The sequence below is a fragment of the Ascaphus truei genome, chromosome 2 (assembly GCF_040206685.1).
Source record: "Ascaphus truei isolate aAscTru1 chromosome 2, aAscTru1.hap1, whole genome shotgun sequence".
Lineage (NCBI taxonomy): Eukaryota > Metazoa > Chordata > Amphibia > Anura > Ascaphidae > Ascaphus > Ascaphus truei.
Window position 1 is genome coordinate 391223747 of NC_134484.1, and position 24202 is coordinate 391247948.

At 42.2% G+C, this 24202-nt stretch overlaps 1 protein-coding gene across 3 annotated transcripts in view; it reads right to left on the reverse strand.

Moving 5' to 3' along the window:
* Positions 1-15193: 15193 nt before the first annotated feature.
* The window catches only part of C2H7orf78 (chromosome 2 C7orf78 homolog), a 33868-nt gene continuing 24859 nt past the window's right edge, over positions 15194-24202 (reverse strand). For 2 of the 3 annotated variants that reach the window (XM_075589127.1, XM_075589128.1), the window contains 2 exons: positions 21821-21898; positions 15194-16037 (listed from right to left, as the gene is read on the reverse strand). In XM_075589127.1, coding sequence (XP_075445242.1) covers positions 16035-16037; positions 21821-21898 — 81 coding nt within the window. In that variant the 3' untranslated portion in view covers positions 15194-16034. The remainder of the gene's footprint in view (positions 16038-21820; positions 21899-24202) is intronic. The other variant, XM_075589129.1, reaches the window with a different exon arrangement.

Below are 24202 nucleotides of genomic sequence, written 5' to 3' on the forward strand. Positions count from 1 at the left end.
ACACTGACACATACACATACACACACACACACACTGACACATACACACACACACACACACTGACTGACACACACACACACACACACACACACACACTGACTGACACATACACACACACACTGACTGACACATACACACACACACTGACTGACACATACACACACACACACACACTGACTGACACATACACACACACACACACTGACTGACACACACACACACTAACACACATACACACACACACACTAACACACATACACACACACATGCACACTCACTGACTGACACACAAACTGACTGACTCACACACACACACTCACTGACTGACACACATACACACTCACTGACTGACACACATACACACTCACTGACTGACACACACACACTCACACTGACTAACACACACACACTGACTAACACACACACACACACACACACACACACTCACTGACTGACACACATACACTGACTGACACACACACTCACTGACTGACACACATACACACTCACGCACTGACTGACACACATACACACTCTCTCACTGACTGACACACCTACACACACTCTCACTGACTGACACACCTACACACACTCTCACTGACTGACACACATACACACTCACTGACTGACACACACACACACACACACACACACACACACACACACACACACACACACACACACACACACACACACACACACACACACACACACACTCACTGACTGACACACATACACTGACTGACACACACACACTCACTGACTGACACACATACACACTCACTCACTGACTGACATACATACCCACTCACTCACGGACTGACACACCTACACACTCACTCACACACCTACACACTCACTCACTGACTGACACACATACACACTCACTCACTGACTGACACACATACACACTCACTCACTGACTGACACACATACACACACACACACACACTCACTGACTGACACACATACACTGACTGACACACACACACACTCACTGACTGACACACATACACACTCACTCACTGACTGACACACATACACACTCACTCACTGACTGACACACATACACACTCACTCACGGACTGACACACATACACACTCACTCACTGACACACACCTACACTGACTGACACACACACCTGCACTGACTGACATACACTGACTGATACATACAGACTGACACACACACACCCCAGTGATGCGCCGAACAGCGCCCACAAGTGATGTGCCTACTCCCCCGCCCCCCCCACCCCCACCATGTGAGCTGCCGAGCACCTCCCATGTTCCGTACCTCCGCTGGGGGGCTGGCTGCAGCAGGAAACACAGCCCACAGCTCCGCCGGGGGAGGAGACTCAGACAGAGTTCTCCTTGTCCGCAGCTACGTCGTGGTGGGTGTAGGTCGCAGAGAGAGACATACACACCACAGACACACACACTGACTGACACACGCAGACACACACACACACTGACTGACACACGCAGACACAAATAATTCAGTTACTATAAATATAGATGTGCAAATAGCTAAAACATGTGGTCAAACTTTTGTGTTTTGGAAGTCAAATTGTTTTGTGATTTTTAATTAAAAACATCACCATCACAAATAAAATTTATGTGACAAAAAACAAAGAAGTTTCACTTACTATGCACGTGCTCAGCACACACAGCTTTTTTATTTCCATTTGGCATTGTTTGTAATTTGGCAGTGATGTTGTCAATTACAGATCGGATGTTTTCCATTGCTACATGCATATCCTTTCCCATTTCTTTGTAGATTGCTAAATCATACTTATATTTTACATATATTTGTAAAGATATATTTAAAATATTATATATTTTATATTATATATTATATATTATATATATATATATATATATAAGAGAATGATGAAGCCACTCTACAAATTTATGGGCGCAGGGTGGCTTAACCCATTAATAACTTTAGCGCTTATTAACCCTTATTGTTAATAAGGGGTTAAGTAACACCACAATATATTTGCTATATGGTGTGGGTGGGTTATGTATAGTTTTTTAATAATTGTTATGTTTATTGCGGGTGTGTGTATTGGTTTGAATGTGGGTATTGGGGGTAGGGGGTATTGTCCCCAAGGGACGGAGGGTAGGCCTCCCGGTGTGTTGGGGGTGATGGTGGTTATGCCTCACGGTGGTGGGTAGTGGGGGTTGTGCTTAGGCCTTCAGAGTGGTGGGTGAAGATGGGTTAACCCCTTAATGACGGTAGCGGTTAATAACCGCTACGGTAATTAAGGTGTTAGGGGACATAACATTGGCTCTTTTTCTGCTTATTTATTTCAAAGTATTTATGTGTGTTTCACTTATATTTTGGGTGCACAGACTTGATACTGCAGGCAAGCGGGGATCCCTGTGGGAACACCCGAGGGCCACCGCCAGCCTATAGTGTCATTGCTGTGCATGCCAAAACTGTTAGGGAACTGAAGGGGTTACTGGTGTATTATTTATTTATATATATATATATATTTATATATGAACAAAAAAACAGAGAGCGCACGCCCCATAGTGTAACACTGTAACATTTAATATGGGGAGGGAATGGTGGGGGGATTAAAAACACTCACAATGTACAAATGTAAATAAAGCAGTTTGTGATATATAATCACCACCGAGGCAGGTAACGTCTCATAACAGGTAAGCAGTCCAACATCAATACTGGAACAAGGCACCTGACAGCGTTAATCCATTCAACGATCACTGGAAGTCCTCCATGTAATATGGTATCGGAGCTGGCCTCAATAGTACATCATGCACTCTCCGGCCGTAAAGCGTGCATGCAACGTGATGATGCGATGTCGCAAGGTACGTCCCTGACGCGTTTCGTCACAACAAATGTAACTTTATCAAAGGGAATGTCCGTGAACAGTAATGGCCGTGCTAATATACTGGAGTGTCTCGATCGTGATAGGTACATCAATTATGAAAGATTCCGCCCCTAAAGGGAACCAGAGTGTAACGGGAATCAAAGGTGGTAATTTAAAAGAAAAATTGAATAGAGAATTAAATGATCACTCAAGCATATAAGCACTGTCATAAATAACTACAAATAACAATAACAACATCTAATACTACAAAAAAGCTAAATCACCACAAATTTATAATATAAAAATAATAATTAATAATTATATAATGATTATTAATCAAAATCATAAAAAAAGGCTAAAAATATATTAAAGTGTTACAAATCTTCTTAAAAATGATATATATATATGACAATCATAAAATACATATATAATGTAACATAATACCCATCAATATCAACCCATTAATCTGATAATATCCGTGTGTGCCAACACACCTGCACACACTCAAGCACAAACACAAATACTGTGTGCGCAAAGAATGTATAGTAAAGTGTGCACGCACACACAGGCACATACACACGCTAAAAGTATATAGCTAGACAGGATATAAATATATCAATAAATAAAATAGGAACAAAATGAAGAGAAGGGGAGGGAAGAGGGAAAATATGAGGGGAGGGGGGAAGGGAAGGGAGGGGGGGAGGGAAGGACAGGAGGTTGTATTGGAATGGGAAAGGATAGGAAAGGGGGATGGGGAGATGAATACGGGAAAAAAAGGGGGGGGAGGAGGTGAGGGGGGGTATTCAGCAGAGGACTTGGGATGAATAAAAAGAGGGCATGGGGACGTATTGATCACAGGGAGTGAACCAGAAAGCACAGATCCAAAACCAATCTACATGCTTATACCAGAGTACTGGTATCCAAACATTCATTTAGACCACCGGGGGTGAGTGTCCCCAACCGGTGTATCCAAAATGTCTCCCTTCTACAAAGAGATTTAAAACGGTGCAACAGGAGGAATGTGTTCAATACCCATAATTGTTAAGGATTCTGGATCCTTATGATGTACATTAGTAAAATGTTTAGGTAAACTATGGGTGGTGAAACCGTTGATCAGATTCCTCCTGTGCTCCAGGAATCTGGTACTCGGGAATCGAGTGGTGCGGCCAACATATTGGAGGCCGCAACCACATTGTAAGAGATAGACGACAAATGTACTCAGGCAGTTAATAATGCCCTTTACATCATATCGTCCACTCTTATGAAGGGAGACAAACTCCGATTTGGTATTTAAATGTTTGCACGTGATGCAACGACCCCTGCCACATCTATGGTTACCAATTTGGCCCACAGATATGGCACTGGCAGTCGCAACCGTAGGTTTCAATTTACTCGGAGTTAAAGTATTTTTGATGTTCTTAGCCTTCCTATAAACAATAGAAATTTTCTCTGGGAGTATGCTACCTAAATGTGGTTCACACTTTAAAATGCTCCAGTGGCTATTGAGAATACCCTGTGGGATTGGTTAAAGGTGGTAATAAACCGTGAAACCCCATCTGTATTTAATGATCCACTCCTAGGAGTATTATAACTTGTATATTTCTTAATGGAGCACGTTCTAAGTAATGATGATCTATCTGAAGACCTCACCTTATCGAAAGAGTCACAGACAAGACCGGGATCACAGCCCTTCAACAAAAATTTATCACACAAATCTTTAGATTGGCATATGAAGTCACTTTCCCTGGAACAGTTCCTTTTGAGACGATGAAACTGTCCCAGGGGAATGCTTTTTAGCCACTGTGCATGGTGATTGCTAGAAGCATGAACGTAATTGTTCACTGCAACTGACTTGAAATGTGTGGAAGTAGTGATGTTACCTTCTGGATCTGAAGTTAAAACAAGATCCAGGAAACCACAGATTTAGGACTAATGTCGAATGTGAATTTCAAGCCGATATCATTGTGGTTGAAAGAACCCAGGACATCATAAAAGGTTGTGACATCACCCTCCAAAATAATAATAATATCATCAATGAAACGGCCATAATATACGAGGCCCGCCCCCAGCTCCACGTTGGGCCAAATAGATGTTTCTTCCCAATATCACATAAAGAGATTGGCATAGCTGGGAGCAAACCTCGTACCCATGGCCATTCCACAGATCTGCAAATAAAAAGAATCCTCAAAAGAAAAATAATTGTGAGTTAAAATAAACATAATACTTTCTAAAAAAAAATTCTTGTGAAGAGTGGGAATAGAGGAATCCATGCTCAGCCAGAAGTCAATGGCCTTGATCCCCCTGGAATGATCTATGGATGTGTACAAAGATGACACATCACATGTAGGCCATAAATAGCTGGGCTTCCATTTAAACTCGGAGATCGAGTGGATGACATGCAGCGTATCCCGAACATGTGACCTGAGCTTTGCTACAAAGGGTTGAAGATAATAATCAACATATTGGGATAGGCCAGACATCATCGACTCAATCCCCGAAATAATAGGTCTTCCAGGGGGATCCACCAGAGACTTGTGGACCTTGGGTAAATGATAAAATATAGGAGTGCGGGGGTGATCAGAATAAACAAATTTAAATTCATGTTTAGTTAAAACACCCTCTTCTAAGGCTGAAGTCAGGTGTTGTTTGAATAACACCCGATACTGTGATGTGGGATCATCTGGCAAGGGAGAGTAGGAGGCAGAGTCACCCAGGAGTCGATAGGCCTCTAATAGGTAAGCCAATCTATCCAGGAGGACTATGCCCCCGCCCTTGTCAGCCTGTCTAATAACGATGTCCTGATTGTTCTTCAAATCACAAAGTGCATTCAATTCACCTTTAGATAGATTCTGATTGAATCTATACGGTTTACTGCACAGTGCCTCAAAATCTTTAAGTACTAAATAGTAAAATGCATCAATGTATCCTCCCTTCGATTGAAAGGGAAAAAACAGCAACTTCGGCCTGAATGGGGAATGCATACTAATTGCCTCCCCATCCAGATCCATATCCAATGTTTGTGTTGAATGCACAGAAATATCGAATTTATCAAAAGCATTGTTGAAGGAACCCGGTGTTCCCTCTGACTCAATCAGCAAGTCTGTGAGGGCCTCTAGGCAAACCTCCTCCTGAGTACTGGTAGCAAATGTGGATCTTGCTAGTTTTTTATTTTTATCTTGAATATTAAAGTGACGTTTAAGCGTAAGTTTACGAATTTTAAGTTTTGTTCTTATAGATTCTGCATTGGAACTGGTTCTTCCATTTGAGAGCTGCCGTGGACCCCTGGATCCAGTACATTATCCTGTTATCATCTTTCAGGACTTACCTTAGGGTTTGGACATTACACTTGGACTATTTATTATTTCAACCTATATATATTTATTTGCCATATTAGAGTGTATATTCTAGTTTGTAATTATTTTATATTTTATGGGAATTATTTTTATTTATTTTTGTAGGTAGTTTGAATCATTTATTTGATAATATCACATATTTATTTACTGTTTTACGATTGGCGCTACTTTAATCACTCCTTTCATATATTTATATATATCCATTTTACCCTCAACCACAGCTACCAGGAAATCGCTTTTTTGGACACCATAGTGTACAAAATTGGAGGCACGCTGGCCACTAGAATATACCGGAAGAGTACAGACAAGAACTCCCTTCTTTGTGCAGCCAGCCACCATCCTGTACCACTCAAGAGGGGTCTCCCATACTCCCAGCTTCTCCGAGTGAAAAGAATTACCACTGATCCAGAAGAATCCCAAAGGGCCCTTGCCCAAATGGCCGCACGCTTTCGGGAGAGGGGCTATTCGGCCAAGGACATTAACTTTGCCTTGCAAAAGGTTGGACAGGTTGACAGGGGCGAACTATTGACACCTTCGTCAGGTAGACCGGTGAGCAACAGGCTTAATATAGTCAGTACATTCAGTACTGCTACAAACAGCATTAAGCGTTGCATTCAGGGCAATTGGCGCATCATGTAGAATGACGAGAGGATTGGTGCATATGCTAGAGAGCCACCCCTATTCTGCTTTCGTCGGGGACCTAACATTGGTGACATGGTCACTGGATCTGATCCAATAGACAAATATGCCACACCCACCACCTGGTTAGCCAAAAAACCTGGTTCGTACCGCTGTCATGGCTGCACCAACTGCCACTATATGCAGCTGGGCCCTAGCTACAATCACCCGCATAGTGGCGTACCGATTAAAATCAAACAACAACTGAACTGTGAGTCAAAATTCGTGGTGTACTTTATTAAGTGTCCTTGTGGATTGCTGTACATCGGGAAGACTGTAAGGATGCTGAAAGAATGCATGGCCATGCACCGTTCAAACATCAGAAAAGCCCTACTGAGTGATGCCTCTGATATAGATCTGAAGTGTCTACCTGTGGCTAGACATTTCAAAGAAAAAAGACACACATTGGCCACACTTCGTTGTATGCCTATTCTGCAGGTTCCAGTCCTCCCCCCCCCCCGTGGGGGTGACAGGGGCAGGACTTTGCTTAAACAGGAAGCAAGGCTTATTTATGAACTAAGGACTATGACACCTGGTGGCCTAAATGAGGAGCTTTCACTTAGCTGCTTTCTGTAGTTGTCTCCCTGCTTTGACTTAGTTTTACATTATGCCTTTTATATGTTTGTCACTCATACTCTGTTGCATCACTCCCTCTGCACTTTTGCACTTCCTTTGTCCTTATATACTATGGTGATGCTATGCGCTCCTTGTGCTCTGTACCTCTATCTGTCCCCCTGTGGTTCACCTCAACGCTCTGTGTTTCACTACTCTGTTTAGCCCATTATTGCTGTCAGTGTGTGGGTAACTGTGCACCGAGGCGGTTTTCCAGACTGCGCATGCGCGATTTGCGCTGCCGGCGTCCCTGGTTGCCAGGGAGAGTTAGTGAGGCGTCTGCTCACAGCTGTGATGCGCGGCGCGCTCTCCTTGCTGGCGCCCCGGCAGTCAATGTGTTTTGGCCCACTGCGCATGCGCGGCGAGCGACGTTCCCCCGCACGGGTAGTAGACTCTGGGACCAGTGTCTCAGGGTGTCTCTCTCCTGATAGCTTAAGTGCCTGCTCTTATGTCATGATGAATCATTTGGATATTCAGGTAATAGGGGAGGGGGCACGGAGCACAGCTATGTTGCATATTATGTCTGATTGCATGTTGGTGATTGGTTCCCTTTGTTTGCATTGCACTATGGGTGAGGGTATATATGTTTGGTCACTTACACTTGTGGGTTACACGGCCCTGAGGAAGGTCTCTCTGTGGGACCGAAACGTTGGCTTACGTGTATTTCATGTTGTGAATATAGACTATTGGATTAACCCCGTGCGGTCTGCTGTCTCTTTACTGGTCTTTGGATTGGTTCGTATCACATTTACTCTCTATGGGACTAGCATCTGCTATTACAACATTTTCAACTACAGTGTGCTGACTGAATTTCATGTGTATATATATTTATATATATAATATATTTATATATAATATATAATATATATATATATATATATATATATATATATATATATATATATATTTTGTGGTTAGCAGGGATGGGTGCATTGTGTAATCGCCCCAACAGTGGTTGTTTATGGGTTGCGGGTGGGTCACTGGAGGGCTTAACACCATCATGACCGTTGCGGTATTAACCGCTATGGTAATGAAGGGGTTCAGTTGACCCGCAATCCCACCCCCCCAAGAAGCCATAAACACCCCCCAATTTCAAAATACCCCCTTAATCCACTGCCGCTCCCCACCCAAAGCATGGTAATGGATGTTAACCCCTGCATTGCATTAGCGGTTGACGGCTAAGGTAATGAATTGGGCTGTTAATGCATTATTCCTGCTTCGGATACATGGGGGGGGCTTCGGTGCTGGTATTACTGGGTATCAACTCTGGAGCCCCGCTGCATCAATCTGAGGCAGGAAAAGGGCCTGGTTTTTTTTATATGTCCCGTTTCGCCGCTCAGCACCAGCTTTTTGCCAACTTTTGTTGGCGGAGCGATTTGGAGAAAATCTCTCCATTTTATAGCGGCGATCAGCGCCGAGATGCTGATCAGGGCTACTAGAATACTGCGGATTTTAAAACTGGTGAGATATGGCTTCTCGCCACACGCGCGGCGAGTTTTTTTTTTCCAGAAACAAAAACTGGCGGATTTTCCTCATCTCGCCAGTTTTTCGCCATTTACTGAATTGCTGTAGCATATTTGCCAAAAAACTGGCGAGATAGGGCTTCTCGCAGGTCTCTGCATAGGCCCCTAAGGGTGCTATATACATATACAGTACAATATATAATTCAAACAGTGCGTGTGAGTTTTTACCAGCATTTTTTAAACAAAAATATTCCCAAACATATCCTAATCCTATAAAAATAAAATTGAAATGTGTTTTTTTTACTGGTTTACACACAAATAGAAACCACAATATAGGCACACAAGGAACAGAGACACAAAACGTCTCTCATACACAACCAACTTTACAGAAATAATAATCAACCGAGAAAACATTTCTAAATTACATTGTTCTCATAAATAAACTGCTTAAGCACAGAGCTAGTTAATTTTCATTTCTGGAATGTGAATGCTGCACATTCTTTAAACTGGAGCGGAGAGGCAGTGCCTCTCCTCTCTTTGAGATAGGAATAGAGCAAATGGAACAAAATGTCTCCGGTTTAAAGACCCACTCGCCTGGTCAGGATGAATAAACCTTTCAAACTATCACCAGGGACAGAGCTGAATATACACCCGTTCCTTTCCGTTTTGGTCTACCTCTATAATTGGTGTACACCTTTTGAAACATTTTAAAAATTTAGATTTCATCATGAGCAATCAATAATATTCGTATTTTTGTAAATACCTGCAAATTCATGGATGGCGACCTATACACATGTGATAATCAGCATGACCCACAGTATCTTTCACACAAGAAATCATTCGGGAAAAAATTAATCAGGGTTTTTTTTACACAAGGTGACGTGTTTTTCCACAGGGACTTGCACTCTGAGCCCCCACGGGCGAAGCAGCAGTTCCCTGTCCCTGATTCTAACTCTGATAAAGGCACCAGGTTTATGCATGCAAAAGACAATTTGTTTTTATAGTCTTATACTTAATAACCTCTGGCTTACCTCCAGAGTCCATTACAAATAATTGCAGATAAGTAATAATAGAATTCTTATACTTTACAGTCCAGTCGTGCACAAAATTATCTGGACTTAATACCAGCATAACCTTGTCACAAAATTATCTGGACTCAGTACCAGCATAATTTTGTCAAGGGACTTAAACCCAATCCACAGTAACAATTTAGGTAACGAATTCCCAGAGGAGGGGAGACAATATAAAATCACATATACTCACCACCTGTGTGAATTCCACTTCTCAGACACCATCTGAAAGAACCTGCCCTGCCAATTGGAAAAAGGGCTGGAGGCCTTGTGACTGGATACACACACACAGCACGACACGCTGCAGACTTCCCGGAAAGCTTTACACGCCCTGGCACTGCTAGCTCCGATCTGGTAAAACATACAGGCCCGGGAAACGAAGGAAACGAAACGACATGCACGCAGTGTTTCAAATCCTTTGTCTCGTTTATTAAGCATAGGGTAAATATATTTATAAAGAACAAAGAAAATATTGGTTAGAGGCGTAACTTAGGCGTAACTTAGGTTAGAGTTGTGATTTAGGTGCAAGACATGTTAGTGGGGTGATCTTTGGGGCGTAAATCTCCCAGGACAGGCACTGGCTGAAATACATAACTTTCTCACTGCCTACGTTATCTACAACCTTGGTTTCCATGGCAGCTATGTGGGGTAATTCTGCCTCCCAGAGAATTAGTCTCCTACTACTGATTAAAACAGCAAAAAGCTGACAGCATAAGAAAATGTATCTCAGCAAAAAGCTGACTTACATGAGAAAATGTATTTCAGTAAAAAGCTGACTACATGATTTTAGCTAGCCAGTGCAGACAAAATGGATTGTTTAACACAAATGCAGCTTCTGGACTTCTCTACTGTCCCTAACACAGAGAGAGGGGATAAAGAGAGAGGGGGAGAGAGACAGTCTCTGTGATGGTAGGAATAGCTGGGGGACCTAATAACGAGAAATCCCAGCTATTTACCCCTAAATCCATGCAACTTGGCCAGCTATGTAAGGCTTATTTCAGCCAAATGTAATTTAATATCTGGGGGGAAAACAGAGAATGTATAATGCACCATGACTGTAAGAATGCATTTCAAAGCATGTATTCTGTCTTCCCTGTGACAATCCTTTCCCCCGTTTAGAATCAACATTGTTCTGTGATGTGATTTGGGCTAGCTGTGTGTAATGCTAAGTCCTGTCTTGTACATAATTACCTTGTCTGTATGTATGCCTGTGTTAGAAATTCCTCCCAGATTAGATACTTTGTATTTGTGTGGTAATGGAATTAAAATGCAAGAAAGTAAATGAGATGTTCCACTGTTACTGTCATTTCTATGGATAAAGAGTATGCAATCCATTTAGCTGAACTGTTCTATAGAAAAGATATGATCAGAGCAAAGGGAGCGCACTAGTTAATAGCATCAGTTACCAGGTCTGAGCCCCAGGCACTGTTTCTCTTGGCTGGCTATCATTGCTCAATGTGAAAGGATAGCCACCAAGGGGTTTATAAGGAACACTGCTGATCAGAGTATTATTCCATCTCCAGTGTGGAGACTATCAAAGGGAGAGACACTCTGGGAAGGAGTGTAGAGTTGTACTGTGACCAGCTGGCGATACATGTCATTGTGGCTGCTCTGTGCAGCACTCTGATATCCTGAAGCAGAGAAGCGGACAGGCGAAACCCATTTGAAGTGGGTCCCTGCACCTAGGAAAGGTAGATCTCATTCCCTCAGACCCCCGTAAGTGTGTATATTTTTGTATTTCTGTGTTTTTCCAAGATTTATCCAAAATAAACCTCATTTTATTTCACTGTCTTGTTTTGCCCTGTGATTGATCCCTTAAATGTAAATGATGTTAAAAGACCTGGTCTACCGTGACAGTGTCCCTCCCCTCCCTCTCTCAGGGCCACTTACCGGGATTCTGTTTCTAGAGACTTCTCATGGTGGGGAGAGAGAGGAGGGAGAGAGAGAGAGGATGGAGAGAGTGAGAGGGGGATGGGGAGAGGGAACAAAGAGTGGTAGAGGGGGGAGAGAGGAGAAAGTGTGGAGATAGAGGGCATGTGTGGATGGGGGGAGATAGGGAATAAGGTGAGAGAGATACCAGCAACAATGACATATTTTTTAATAAGGAAAGCTTTAAATAATATACGCATAGGTTTTTGTGACTATTTTTTCCTCCCTGGTGCAGCCCGCATCTTGCATTTAGACTTAATAATTACCCCCTGCTCTAAGTGATATATTTAAGGTAGTTACAATAAATATTTTCCGGCGTCTCTAAACATAAGTCCAAATAACAAGGTAGTAGGAAAGTTTCAAATCATGCGAATAGGTTGAGGCATGCCTCAGAGGACCGTGGAGATGCTCTGAGGACATGTGTTAACAAGCACATAAATAAATCATATTGTATACTGCTAACCAGGTACAAGTACTAGTGGGACATAACAATACAGGGAATAAAGAAACCAACAATAAAAGACTAACAATAAAAGACTGACAAACATACAAACACTACAACAGCTAATGAGATGCTAGATATGTAATAAAATAATTTAATAAAATAACAATAAAATCTGGTAACTAACTAAAGGGTAAAAATGTGCCGAATAAGTCTGACTCCATTTCCACGTATTTAAAAAAGCAAAAAATAAATAAATAAATCAATGTAGATCACAGCTCCACTTTTTATGTATCCAGGACAAAACACTTTCATTAAATGAATTTACTGGATCACATGATATGTGTGACACTGGTGTACATATAATGGGAAAAACTGAAATCCTACTTCATGAAGTAGGATATTAACAGGCACATCAAATGCAATCTCTGTCCAATTTGATAGGCTGCAGACGTCCCTCCAGGACGCCTATGCAAAGAAGGTACTTGCTGGTGTTCCGGTGCAATATGAATATTGTAAGCGGCATGTTCGGAGTGAGTGTTGATGGCTGGAGCTAATTCACCCAAACGCTCAACCAGTGCATGAGCGATAGCGTGCAGGTGTAAGAGGTGAACTTCTCACATCATCTGATCCTCTGATACGTGAACAAGTCCGTTCCTCTACTGATAGTCGAAGATGATGTCCTGGATTCTGGAGGGTTTATTGGAAGTGTCTGTATTGGTCTGTTCTGAGTTTTAGTCCCAAATGTGTGGTGGTGTGGTTGAATATTTTCGGCATTGCAGTATGACCAGGTCCAAGATGGGCAATGAAGGATTATTGTAGAGCAAAGTTGTTTTGGGCCAGGATTACTTGCACATTTATATATGCCATTCAAAAAACGATTAGAGGGGCGTAGGCTTGGGGCTGCTTATTGGGAAGATTGAGGGAGGTGGCATCTTCCCCGGTTAAAATTTTACACACATATCAAGTGGTATGCCTGTTCATGTGCATTGCCTTGCATGCCCAGAGTTCATAGTTCTCCCATGTCGCGTTTTAGTCCTGGTGTTGTGATTGTATGTGTCACAGAACAAGGTGATTCCATGAATATGTTGGAAAGGGGCTATGGACACCAACGCGGTAGAACGTTGAAGCATAAACTTAGTAGAGAAATATCCAAGTTTGTTAAAGAAATGAGCAGGGCACAGTGAGGTTGAGACATAAGGTTGGGTTGACCCCGGGAGATGGAGTTCACATGTTGGATGTGGGGGTTTACCTTTTTTGGTGAGCTTGGTGGAAGTGGTGTAACGGTAAACATGGCCAATGGAATGGGTATTTTCACATGGTTGTGTATGTATGTATGTATGTATGTATGTACAGTATGAGCCAGTTATCCGGCCGGTCGTGAGTCGTGTATACGTGAGTTCAAGACATAGCAAAGGACAGTGTGGCACAGGTTAGTGTTAAATGGTTACATTATCATGTTTGTTATATTAATAAAGCTGTGGCTGTTAAACCCCAGAAAGTTCTTTGTATAATTGTGTTGGAGTCTATCATTGGTTATGGGGCAGAGGAGCTAATGGGGCATCCTTATTAAAGATTGCTTATTTCTGTGCTAACTACTGTCTTCTTAATACATTTTCTAAAGGACTCCTTTATCTTAATAATATTTTTTTGTTTTATACTTATCAGGACTCAGAGGACCATCCAATTAGAGATCTATAATCAAAATGTTACTGGTATAATATTTGTGGGGTTTCACATTATATTGGATAGAAAAAAACAAAGCTAAACATTTCAGCAGAAGATCTATACATAAGAGGAATAGAATGATAGTCTGCATTTAGGGTTTAAAGAGTTATCGATTAACCAAGTTCAGAAGCAGCCAAAATATTACAGGTATATCCCCATATAATATACAGTGTATGGTGAAAAGATTTTTGTTGTGGAGAGAGAGAAACGCAAGGTGTCTAGTAGACAAGGGGTGCACAAACTGGGGGGCATGACATTTTCTTGGTGGGGCGCGGTGCTTACAGAGACCCATGCTCTTCTCCACAACATTTAAATAAAACGCCTGGAGAGTGTGCGAGGCCTCGGTATGTCTCTTACCTTCTCTCCGGTGGCTTCTGGCGATGCGTCGCCATGACAATGCAGAGTGAATTGACGCTGTGGGATGGCAACGCGACATCCCGTGACGTCAAATGACACCGCCGATGCCGGAGCAAAGGAGCAGGTGGGGGCGCAAACATAAAAGTTTGCTTCATAATGTCATACACAGATGACGTGTGTGTGAAGGTGTACTAGATAACATTTGATATAAAGGGTCAGTGTAGCTCGAAACGTTGAATGTCCATATGCTCAGCTAAAGAAGATTTTATATACTTATTTTCCAAATGTTTTTTGAAGCTAAAATTGCGAAATACAGGTATCTCAGCTTCTCTTTGACATATTGAATTTGTTTGTCAAGTTAAAATAGCATTTTTTATGTCTCGCAGAAATGCCTGAGTGCAATAATGTCTGCTAAATATGAACTTTGAGGCATTATCCCTTAAGACACTGGACAACACATTTGTTTTGTTTTCTACTTACCCTTACACACCCTGCAAATCCTGATCTGAATAAAAAAGCTGCAAGGAACAGATCATCACTGTACTTAATGTAACACCTTTACCCCCCGGCCAATAGTAGGGGGGCCACACCAATGTGTGTGCAGGTGATACTCTGCGGTTACCTTCAATCTCAGGGTGCTGGAACTCCGTGCAGGGCTGGTATGGTGAGCACAAATTGAACAAGGGCACCAGGAACTTTTCTTAAAGCTTTATTAGAACAGACAATTCAGGTCAGCAACAGGACAGGTTTTCACGAGTTACATAGACACTTTCACTCAGGTTGCCTCAACCATGAGATTTTTAGGTAGATCAACTCTTTTTCAAGCCTTTTTCTACTGCCTAAGACTGAGCAGTAACCTTCTTTCTGCAATTCCTAGTAGTCCTCCCCAGGTCTCCTTCATAAGCCCTGCGGTGAGGAACCTAGTCCTTTCCTTTCTAGTGCAGTGTCTTTAGGGCCCATGTACTGGGAGACTTGCCCTAACTCAAAACAACAAATGTGGCGTACCCTTTTTCAGGGGTAGGAGAGCCCTGGAGATCCCCTCAGTTCGGGAAGATGATGTGATCTGATCTAAATATCCAGATCCCAAATATTTATAACCTTTGTTCCCACCCCTGTTTCTAGGCAGGAAAGGAGAAGAATTATTTAACTAAGTTATCCCCTAAAGGGTTGACGTTTTCAGTACCTTCTAGAAGGACAGAAACTGACCAATCACTGATCTAAGTGAATTGCAACACAAAATTGGTTACTTAAAATAAGTTACTTAAAATTGGTTACTTACTATTAGCTACAACTAAGGATTTAACCCCTTAACTCCCTGTAGCGCCCAGGACTCACTAAGAGTAATTTAGCATACCCCCAAGGGTGCTACATTTATATTAAACTATTCTCAATTATGCTAATAAAGAAATATCAGTTCAATTGAATTTCTGAAAGACGTGGAAAAAAAATGCATGAATTTAGCAATGTAAGGTAATATTAATATATCCCACAGGTTACAATGTAGTTGCATTGTATGTATTATCTTGTATTTTCAATTTCTTCTTCACGTATATATGCCATTGGGATTACTGTTAAAAGAAAACAGTTTTTATTTATACTTCATCAAAATTGATTAGTTTTACACTGAGCAACAGTAAAGAGAAAGTAAAAGAGGTTGTATTGTTCAAGAATAACTGTAAATATGGATGTAACCCCTTAATAGGACACGACAACAGCAACAACATGGAGGAGAGAATTAATTGTATTCAAACAGATCCACAAAGTCTGAAACAAATAATACTTCTGAGGATACAGCTATCTATACATGCTGCCCCTGGCTGTGTTCATCTCTGGTGTGTACTGCCGGAGGGAGCCAATGAAAGAGCAGCAGCAGCAGACGGACTACCACTCCCAGAAGCCCCTGCTGCTGCAATAGGGACACATGACCAGAAAGCCAATGAGGGGACAGGAGTGCAAAGGTTGAGGAGTCATCTGCAGGGGAGCTGATGCAGTGAGGCTGTGTGCAGAGCCTCCTGGACAAAGGGACCGGCATGTGCCCCGCGAGGAGAGAGGATAAGCTGAGTCCAGCAGCCCAGACTGAGAGAGCAATCAGACAGGAGCTAGGGAGAGACTCTGCAGAGGACAGCCCCAGTCTGAGAGATAGCAGCAGCAGCAGACTGACAAGGCCACAGACAAGCTCCCCATGTGGAGTACTAACGGATCCTCAGCACACCAGACTAAGGGATCTGTGAGTAGAGGGAAAGGGAATCCTCACTACGGAAAAGGGTTCTGAAGTCTTTGTGAAGAGACAGGCCTGCTACGGTTCCATACTCAGAACCAACGCTAATACCACCCTAACTCCTGTTACTAGATTTAAATACTTGGGCATATGTTTTGACTCTCATTGAATATTTGTGATGCACATTGATATCCTGACATCCAAAACCTATGCCAAATGCTAAAATAGGTGTGCTTTACAGGAACAAATTCTCCCTAAGTCTGCTGGTATCGTAAAGCAGATGCTAATGCCAATTATAGACTATGGGGACATAGTATACAGCTCGGCACCCCAACCCCACCTTAGCAAACTTGATACCCTCTACAATTCAATATGCCATTTTGTTCTCCAATGCAACTACAGCACACATCACTGCAAAATGCTCAAAGAACTAGATTGGTCATCACTTGAGTCCAGGCGTAAAGTTCATCTTTCCTGTCTTGCTTTCAAATACCTTCTGGGCAAGCTCATTACCCCAACCACATGCAGCACTTATCATCTGAGATCTGACTCCAAAAAACTGTTCATGGTCCCAAGGTTCAGCAAAGTGTCCGGCCGCTCCTCCCTCTCTTACTGTGCACCCCAAAACTGGAACAATCTACTGGAGACTCTCACAGCCACCACCAGTCTAAGGTCTTTCAAAACCAAAGCTGTCTCACATTTTAATCTGGTCTGTAACTGTTACATATGCCTATAATATATATTATCTTTAACTGTGCATGCAATGTCTTGTATATAATGAATTCCCTGTTCACTTATGTAACTATGTACTTGTAACTATGTATTATTTGTCATCATAACTCTATGCCCAGGACATACTTGAAAACGAGAGGTAACTCTCAATGTATTACTAACACTTACCCAAGGGATCGTGGGGACTCTGTGAGACAAACACACATGCACACATTGCTGCGCAGCGCCCTGTCAAAAGTGTAATTGCATGTATGTGGCCCTCACCCAGAGATCACACTGATGTTATATTGTTGGTTATAGGGGTTGGATATTGTAACAGGGACTTATCCCTGTTTAAATAAAAGCCTCTACTGGGCTGAGAAATCCAATAGAGAGCTGGTTGATTGCAGCTAGAAAATTAACCAGCTCCACCTGGGTATTCAGAGGAGGGTAAACAAAACCCTGCTGGGTACAGCCTGGTGGGTTCCTTAGCACAGCGGTGCGCAAACTGTGGGGCGCGCCCCCTTGGGGGGGGCGTAAGATTATGTAGGGGGGCGCGGGCTGCTTGCAGGGAAACCTGGGGACGGGCAGAGCTGTGCATGGGCGGCCAGAAGCTCCGTGCTGCTGCTTCTATGTGTCTGTGTCTTGCAGAGGGGGTGGGGCTTCTCTCTGCACACAGACAGCCCCTCCTTCTCTTCCTGTCTGCTTCCCGCACCAGTTTTCAGCTGCATGGGTGTAGGGGATCGGAGCATGTCGCCCCTCCAGGTGAAAGTGTGTGTGTGTGTGGATTGTGTGTGGGGGGGGGGGGGATTGTGTGTTGGGGGATTGTGTGTGGGGGGGGGGGATTGTGTGTGTGTGTGTGGGGGGATTGTGTGTGTGTGTGTGGGGGGGGGGGATTGTGTGTGTGTGTGGTGATTTGAGTGTGTGTGGGGATTGAGTTTGTGTGTGTTTTGGGGGGGATTGTGTGTGTGTGTGTGTGGGTGGGGATTGAGTGTGTGTTGGGGGGGATTGAGTGTGTGTGGGGATTGTGTGTGGGGGGATTGAGTGTGTGTGTGTGTGTGTGTGTGTGTGTGTGGGGAGTGTGTGTGTGTGGGGAGTGTGTGTGTGTATGTGGGGGGGGATTTAGTGTGTGTGGGGGGGGATTGAGTGTGTGTGTGGTGATTGATTGAGTGTATGTGGTGAGTGTGTGTGTGTGTGGTGATTGATTGAGTGTATGTGGTGAGTGTGTGTATGTGGTGATTGATTGATTGAGAGTGTGTGTTGTAATGCAGTGGTGCGCAAACTCGGGGGGCAATTAGGCGCAAGATTATTTAGGGAGGCGCAGGCGGCGTGCGATGAAAACTGGGTGCGCGGGCCGGCAGACGCTGTGCGCGGGTTGGCAGACGCTGTGCGCGAGGGGCGGCCAAGAAGATGTGCACGGGTGGGCAGCCGAAGATGTGTGCGGGTGGCTGAACAGGATAGTGCAGGTGGCGGCAACTTGATGGTGTGTGAGCGCACGCGCAGGGGCTTCGGAAGTACGGGGTGGAGCACGCCCGAGCACGGTGAAGTCAAATGCCCCTCCTTCCGGTGTCTGCCCTGCAATAGCGCTGTGGTCCTGCTCTCCTCCGCTGGCAACCTGCTTCGCTGCGGTCCTCTGCAAGTGAAAGGGTAGGCTGCCACTATATCAATCATACAATGAATGTACAGAAATAATAAAAAAAAAAAAGTGAAAACACAACATTGAAAACGGAAAAAAATAAATAATACTGTAGGTAGGAGTTTGGATGACAATGGGGATAGCAAGACAAAAAGCATGGAGGGGAAGGAAGAAATAAAAGGGGGGGGAGAGGGAAGGGAGGTAGCAAAGAGGTGGATGAATGCCCCCCCCCCAAAGGATTGCCTTTGTGCACGTACGCTCTCCCAAGCTTGGCGCTTGGGGAAACAAACAAAATTGACTTTGATGTGCGCTCAGCAGCAGTCAATACACACACACACACACAGACATACACAGACACACACACACAAATAGCCCCGATCCACGCTTACAAAATTATGCAGGACACCCTGTGCTCGTGCTTGGAGAGTTGGTGATGTCACCGCTCTAAGCGGCAGCGTGGACGCAGCCTAATTTTGCAAGCGCGAGCTGTTGAAATATGTAAGTATTTAAACATATTTGGATTTATATTGTATACCGTTTAATAAAGGTTTTTTTTTTTTTCATGTGATTTTGATTACATCAGGCAGGGGGGGCCCGAGAAATTTTATGGACGAAAAGGGGGTGTCGGCCTAAAAAGTTTGCTCACCCCTGCCTTAGCACATTCACAACTGTGCTGACAGAGGAGATACTGTCTTGAGCACAAAGGCTGTGCTGAGATCAAGACACATGGACACCACTGACCTGAAGGGCCACCTTCTGTAAGGTAACACTTGAGACTTTGGGCTGGTAAGGGGCTTTCCTCCCAGTTTTGCAGATTGGGACTGGGGAACTAAGTAAGCCCTTACAAGGCAAAGCTGTTTGTTCCTTTTGTATATGTCTGTTTGCTGTGCATTGTTGAAAGGGACAGGCTAAATAAATTAATGTTTTAATTGCCCCAAACTATCTCCTTGTGTGTACATCTGCACCTGCCTCCTAAAAGTATTTATATCTTTATTTAGTTATTCATACCCTTGTGTTGTGCCTTTTGTCTAATCTTTGGCCACGTGCTCAGCTAGTGAGAACGTGTGGCCATAACGGGGAGTAGAGCTCAGGCTCCCGCCTCAGCACTAGAGGTTAGACTGAGGTAATTAAGTGAGGGGTTACAGGGAAAAGAAGGTTTAACATCTAACTATAAACACAAGTTATTGATTAGTGCATTAAAGGGCCTTTTCTCGTATCTCTGAAGTTGTCGTTGCCAAGCCACAAGGTTTGGCATGCTAAACAAGCGATATGAAATGAGTAAAAACTGCATTTTCTATTGCAAATCACTTCTTCTAAACTGCATCTAAACAAAGTGGCAAACCACACGGTGTAAACTTGGTTTAGAAGCAAAATGATCAGAGGTGGTGCTAACTCCATCTCCAGTCTGACTTATGGGTTTTGCGCTCTCAGCCATAACTCGCAATAATAATCTCGTTACCCTTTGGAGGTGGCAAGAAAAAAATCAGTTTTTAGAAGCAGTTTGCATAATGGAGCTACGAGAATAGCAGTTGTGGGCAAAAAATACAAGTTGGAGGTATTTTTGACAAACCGATCGGATTGTCAGCAAGAATGAAACCACCTGTATAAAAAGACATTTAAAATGCAGTTTGGACATGCAATAAAGCAAGGACGCAATCAGAAAATCTGATTGGGGAGTGCAGTTACGCGTCATGATATAGCGCCTTCACGTGGCGACGTGTTGCCATGACAAAGCACTGTCACGTGACACAATGTCGTTACATGGCGACGCGTTGTGGCAACTTGTCACCATGTGACATCGGTGTGTCACGTGATGGCAATTCTTGGGGGTTGGAATGAACCCTTGCACTCCCCTGGTTGCGCTACTGCAGTAAGGGCTTACAGAATAGCAAAGCATGCCAATCCGCTTCTGAAGTGCACTTTAGAAGTGGTTTGTCAGACTTTGGAGCTTCCAGAATAGGCTCCATAGGCTCTCTAGAACTGTTTTCCATGAAATGTTGCAAATGTTGATAGAATAATCATATCTAAGGTTTTCCTAAACCACTTTATTAGCTTGTCTTAACATTGGGTATTATCTAAGAAATCTTGATGCAGCCCTAAAATAACTTTACGATATCTTATAGCATGATGCCATCTGGTGAATGCACCATTAAATTACATATAACTTTGCTTATTAAAATTTTAGTTTAAGTTTATAAAATAAATTAACACACACACACATTCCCAGCTTGCTCAAACTCCTACACCCACCACATCATGAATATATATTTATGTCAAAAAGAGTGCTACTGAGCGTGGCAAATGCATACAACAAAAGACAGGGGTGCCCAATGCTACATCCAATTGACAAAACATATACAGTCTATAATAAGTATAAAGTTCAAATACATCAGTAGTAGTAATAGAAGTAATAGTAGTAATTATTATTGAAGTTTTTGAACTTTATACTTATAACCATATATGTTTTGTCAATTGGTTGTAGCATTGGGCACCCCTATCTTTTGTTGTAAGTTGATAAAAGAACAGTTTATATTGCTGGTAGTGTGATCCCCTAAAACAGCCAGAGGGGTATATGTTCTGCATATCAGCCCAATCTAATTCAACGGGTACTACAAGGAATGTAGTGGGGTTTTTTTTTAGGATAACATGGCTTTAAAAATATATTTTCCATAATAATCCCTTGAGGTAATATGCTTACAGTGTATTTACATGAAAGATACCATTAGAATTTGTTAGATTTTCTCATTATAAGTTCTGCAAATGCACTTAGCAGCTCAATTACCCACTTCTTGCTTTTTTTCGGTAAATGTTTCTTCAACGCGATCCATGAAAGCACTGTACACACCGCGGTGTCTTCTATGTCTCTGATTGTAAAACATATTTGTTTAGTCATTTTGAAATGTGAGAATATTCATCAAAAAATGTTTCATGTCTCTTGCAATTCATCTTCTAACTGTTTACATTCACACTACAGAACTACATATGCATATGTAACAGACAATTAATGAAAGGATAACAAAATTATTTATATACTTGAGTTTCTAAGCCTTTCAAATATTAAATCATAGTTAAAATGCTCAAACAATGGAAATTTGAAGATGACTATAATCTCATAATGTATTATGATCGCATATATATATATATATATATATATATATATATATATATATATATATAATTTTTATTTTTTTAAATAATTGATTCGAATGAACTAGTTAATTTAGAAATAGAATGGAACTGTATTTGTTATGGACATGTAATAGTCTATATTGATTTTAGTTGAAATTGTCTCCATTAAAATCAGAGGTTTGTGGAAATCTTTTCACCCATTCCCAAATATTGGACACATGCACACTGCAAACATTTTGCGAAAATAACATTTACAAAAACAACACGTATTACAATCTTGTCCAGGGATTTAAATTCAACCAATAAGTTGTGTGCTGTATTAAATTAATTTAAAATTCTATTCCTTTTCAGAGACTATAAATAGTTTACAAGTGAGTCAGCCCATGTGTCATGATTTGAATAATAAACTAGTTGGCAATTTTGCGTTCTATGAAAGTTTTACCAAAGGTGCGACTTTCTCTTAAACTGTGCAAAATCTTTTGTGAAGTAATATGTTGAAATTACTAGAGATTTGTTCAGTTTTCCACATTTCACACTGAAAATACATTTTGTGGTGAACCACAGAAAATCTGTATTTTCAGTCCAGGTTTTGTAGATGGCTGGTCATGTCAAAGGGCTGCTTCATCCCAGCACCCCTGCAAAAAAGGGGCCCCTACTCTTTTCAGTCTTTATCAATGATCTACCTACATTTTGTAAGGGAGTTCCAATACACATGTTATGCGGATGACATAATCTTATATGCACACAGCCCTAGCCTCTCTGACCTTGAACATGTACTCCAATCTGATTTTTTGAGACTTGAAAATTGGATTTCCCAAAACAAACTGTTTTTAAATACTGACAAGACTGTAACAATGGAATTCGGGACCAAGGCTAAATTTCTAAAGCAATCAATGTTTGAGCTTCAGATAAGAACCAACTCTAATACCATCCTAGTTTTTAATATCTGGGCATATGATTTGACTACCATTTAACATTTGGGTTGCACATTGATATCCTGACATCCAAAACCTTAGCCAAACTAGGTATACATTATAGGAACAAATGCTCCCTAAGCTTGCTTGTCAGAAAGCACATTGCACAGCAGATACTAATACCAATTATAGACTATGGGGTCATAGTATATGGCACAGCATCCCAAACTCACCTTAGCTAACTAGACACCCTCTACAATTCAATATGGTGATTTGTCCTCTAATGTAACTACATCATCTTTCCTGTTTTACCTTCCAATACTTTCTGGGCAAGCTACCTGCGTATCTGTACAAGCTCCTCACCCCTTGTTCAGGCTTGCTGGACTGGGCTTGCTGATCGCACAGGCACATAAGCAGCAAGCACCGATCACGCATACGCAGAAGCAGCAAGTGTCGATCATGCATGCGCAGAAGCGGAAAGCACCGTTCATTCATGCGTGGGCCGGCAACTTCACATCACATGGTGTCACGTTGCCATAGTGACGGGATGACGAGGTGCTACAACAGGAGGGCGGCATCAGGTAAGTGCCTATGGGAGCCATTTTTTTTAAATCCGCCACTGCTTACCATGCACTTCACAACTGGAACAATCTACTTGAGACTCTCAAAGCCACCACCAGTCTAAGTTCTTTCAAAACGAAAGATGCCTCACATTTTATTCTAGTTTGTAACTGTTTCATATGCCTATAACATATTTTATTTTTTAACTGTTCATGCAACGTCTTCATATATAATGTATACTATATAACCTGTTCACTTAATGTAACCATGTATTTGTCATCATAACTCTGTGTCCAGGACATACTTGAAAACAAGAGTTAACTCTCAATGTATTACTTCCTGGTAAAACGTTTTATAAATAAATAAATAAAATAAATGAGCAGTTTTCCATCAGCCAGCTACCAAAGGCTGATTTTGAGTCCAGTAGAAATGTTGAGAACAGAGTAAGCAGTCTGTGTGAGAAACCAGGACCTGAAACTAAGTTATACCTTTTTGTTGCTGCCATATATTATTACCTATTTTGTGTGTGGAGCCGCGAGAGAGCCAACTACCAGGTTGGAAACA